The sequence below is a fragment of the Apis dorsata genome, unplaced genomic scaffold (assembly GCF_000469605.1).
Source record: "Apis dorsata unplaced genomic scaffold, Apis dorsata 1.3 scaffold_575, whole genome shotgun sequence".
In the NCBI taxonomy this organism is placed as follows: Eukaryota; Metazoa; Arthropoda; class Insecta; order Hymenoptera; family Apidae; genus Apis; species Apis dorsata.
In genome coordinates this window covers 243,633-246,439 of record NW_006263785.1, presented here as the reverse complement: position 1 = coordinate 246,439, position 2,807 = coordinate 243,633, and the positions used below count along the sequence as shown (strand labels likewise).

The window sequence follows — 2,807 nt, the reverse complement described above, 5'->3', positions numbered from 1 at the left end:
TAATAAATAAATATGTAAGCATTGTGTTTATCAACTTTTCACCACTCACTATCATTTTATAATAAATATAAAAAAATAAAATAATAAGAGCAATATAAAAATAGCTAGATTTTTATTATATATATATATATATATATATATTACATATATGTTATTTATTATATACATTATATTTAAATATTAATGTACTTTATTTTAACTACATTATATCATTACAGATATAATTTGAATCATTTATTTATTAGATTTAGAAGTTTCTTTATTATCTAAATATAATTTTTTATATAATTTTTCATATTCTACTTTAAGTTTTTCTCTTTGACCAAAATATTTTGGATATTGAGCTTTTTCAATTGGATCCCAAAAATCAAGCACAGCATCGGGTGGTTCAACAAAACGCCCATGAACTATTCCACCTGGACTATCAGGAAATTTATATGGATCCCAATGACATTTTTTAAATAATTCTTCTTCGCCTTCCAATAGTAATTTTTTTGCAATACGAGCATCTGGTATATGTCGATTTTTTTCAAAACGTTGTCTTAATAAAACTGCTTCATATCTAAATTAAAATAATCCATATTATATATATAATAATAACTTCTAATTATAATAATACATTCATGAGATTTTCTATATTTCAATAATTATATATTAAATCTTAAATAATTAGAATTATATAATAATAATTAAATATTTGAAGAAGTTTAAAATATAAATTTAACAATCCTTATTAGTCCTTTTATTAATCTTTAAAGCTATTATTGAAAAAAATTGCATGAAAACAGCTCTTGAAATAAAATTTCATTCATATAATGGCATTTAAAAGTTAAAATAATAATAATAATTTATTAATTATTATATTTTTAAAGTTAAAGTAATAATTATAATTTATTAATGTTTTTTATATATCAATATAAATTTTACATAAATAAAAATTTAATGAAAAAATTTATAAAAATTATTTAAAATAAATAATCAAGACAAGACTTACATCAGTGCAATAATATGTTTATAAGAAAAACATATTTAATAATATATGATTGATATTATTAAAAATTAATTAAGTATAAAAAATAATTTTTTTTATTATTATATTTAACTTAAAAATTTTTACCTATATTCATGTCTTCTATAATTAAAACTTTCTAATGTACGTAAAGCACGTTTGTAAAGACTACAAACTTTTTTAGTATGACTTATTAATCCTGATGGTAATTCAGCCATTTTCTTTTTAAAAGTCAAAATTTTTTTTTATATGATATTATTTGAGTTTTAAGATTACTTAACCAGTATTGGAATAAACTATCATAGTCATAAACTATAAGAAATTAAACTAGATAGGAATATAAAATCATAAAAATTATGATAAATAATTTAAAAATTATTTTGAATTAATAACATATACAATTTATTATTATATAATAAATTACAATACTATAACAATAATTCTTATGAAATAATTATATGTATAAAACTTTTTAAATTATAATAAAAATATGCATTATGTACATTTATTTCTTTTATTTTTTGATTATTTTTTTAATATAATATATATAATTTATTTTAAATTTATGTAATAATATCATGTATGATTTTTTTAAATTTGTTAAATATTAAATAATATTAATAATACATTATTTTATATAATGAAAAATACATATATTTGAAATAAAATTATATATTAAAACAAAAGGCAAGAAAGTTAAAATAATTATAAAATTGAAATAATATATAATTTAAGATAGAAAAATATAACAGAAAGCTTCCGGTTAAGCAGTGTGACGGAAGTCTAGTTAACCATAAAGAATGGCGATTGTCATTTTATTTACGCATTCTTTATTTTTCAGCATACTTAACGACCGATTTTTAGAACGCGACACAAACTTTAGTATTCTCAACAATTGAGGAAACTTTTAATTATATCATTGTGCGATGAATTTAAATTTTGTTATTCATTTCAAATAGCAATATTTATAGTAAAAATCTTTAAAATTTAAATTAACCAAAAAATTCAATTTTTAATTTTATTCTCAAATAAATAAGTTACTTCAATTTTATTAAAAATTTAATTATAATAAAAGACAAATTTATTTATCTCTTTATTTTTCTATTTATTTACTTAATTCATGAATAAAATTAAAAGTAAGAATAAATGAAATCATTAATTTAATTCTATTTTAATTAAATTTTTAACATTTATATCACAAATATTAAATTTTTGAATGATATAAAGATTTCATTTAGTTATCAAATTAAAAACATAGGATCGAGTTTTCAATATTGACGACAATAATTTATTTCTTCGAACGATTTTCAACGGACGAAATGGTGCCGACGATGCCGCCTGATTCGCATAAAATTTCATTGAAGATTATTGAAGCGATAAAACAACATCCAGTTTTATATAGTGCTGAAGTAAAAGGTTCTTCTATTAAGCTTCAAGAATTTCGACAGAAGGTTTGGAAAAGGATTTCGGATGAACTTGGTCTTGATCGTACGAATTCGTTTTCTTCTTTGACCTTTTTCGGATAATTTTAATGTTATTGTATGCTATCGTTTTATCACTAAAATGTTTAATTTAATTTTTATATATTATTTTCAAATTTATTTCAATAAAAATATTTTTATATAATTTTATTTTATAAATGTCATAAAAATTGAAATAATATAATGAAATTTAAATATTTCTTTATAAAAACGTAAATATAAAGTTATATACGATATTTAATGTTAAGAAAAAAAATTTATTTAATAATAATAATATTTATTTATTAATTATTAAAAGATAATTATAATTATTCATT

At 17.9% G+C, this 2,807-nt stretch overlaps 2 protein-coding genes across 3 annotated transcripts in view; one reads left to right on the top strand and one right to left on the bottom strand.

Moving 5' to 3' along the window:
- Positions 1-126: 126 nt before the first annotated feature.
- Positions 127-1,335, bottom strand: LOC102678132 (NADH dehydrogenase [ubiquinone] 1 beta subcomplex subunit 9). The gene is made up of 2 exons (XM_006620988.2): positions 1,118-1,335; positions 127-562 (listed from the first exon to the last, which is right to left on the bottom strand). Exons 1-2 carry the CDS (start codon positions 1,225-1,227, stop codon positions 235-237), a joined length of 438 nt encoding a protein of 145 aa, XP_006621051.1. The 5' UTR covers positions 1,228-1,335; the 3' UTR covers positions 127-234.
- Positions 1,336-1,791: 456 nt separating this feature from the next.
- LOC102677903 overlaps positions 1,792-2,807 on the top strand; it is a 2,872-nt gene continuing 1,856 nt past the window's right edge. The window contains exons 1-2 of one of the 2 annotated variants that reach the window (XM_006620986.2): positions 1,792-1,979; positions 2,248-2,497. In XM_006620986.2, the coding sequence (XP_006621049.1) occupies positions 2,329-2,497 (169 nt within the window). In that variant the 5' untranslated portion in view covers positions 1,792-1,979; positions 2,248-2,328. The remainder of the gene's footprint in view (positions 1,980-2,247; positions 2,498-2,807) is intronic. The other variant, XM_006620987.2, reaches the window with a different exon arrangement.

Coding starts and splice junctions, on each gene's coding strand:
- LOC102678132 (XM_006620988.2), bottom strand. CDS start 1,227: ATGGCTGAATTACCATCAGGATTAATAAGTCATACTAAAAAAGTTTGT. Junction 563..1,117: donor TATAGAAGACATGAATATAG/GTAAAAATTTTT, acceptor ATTTTAATTTAG/ATATGAAGCAGTTTTATTAA.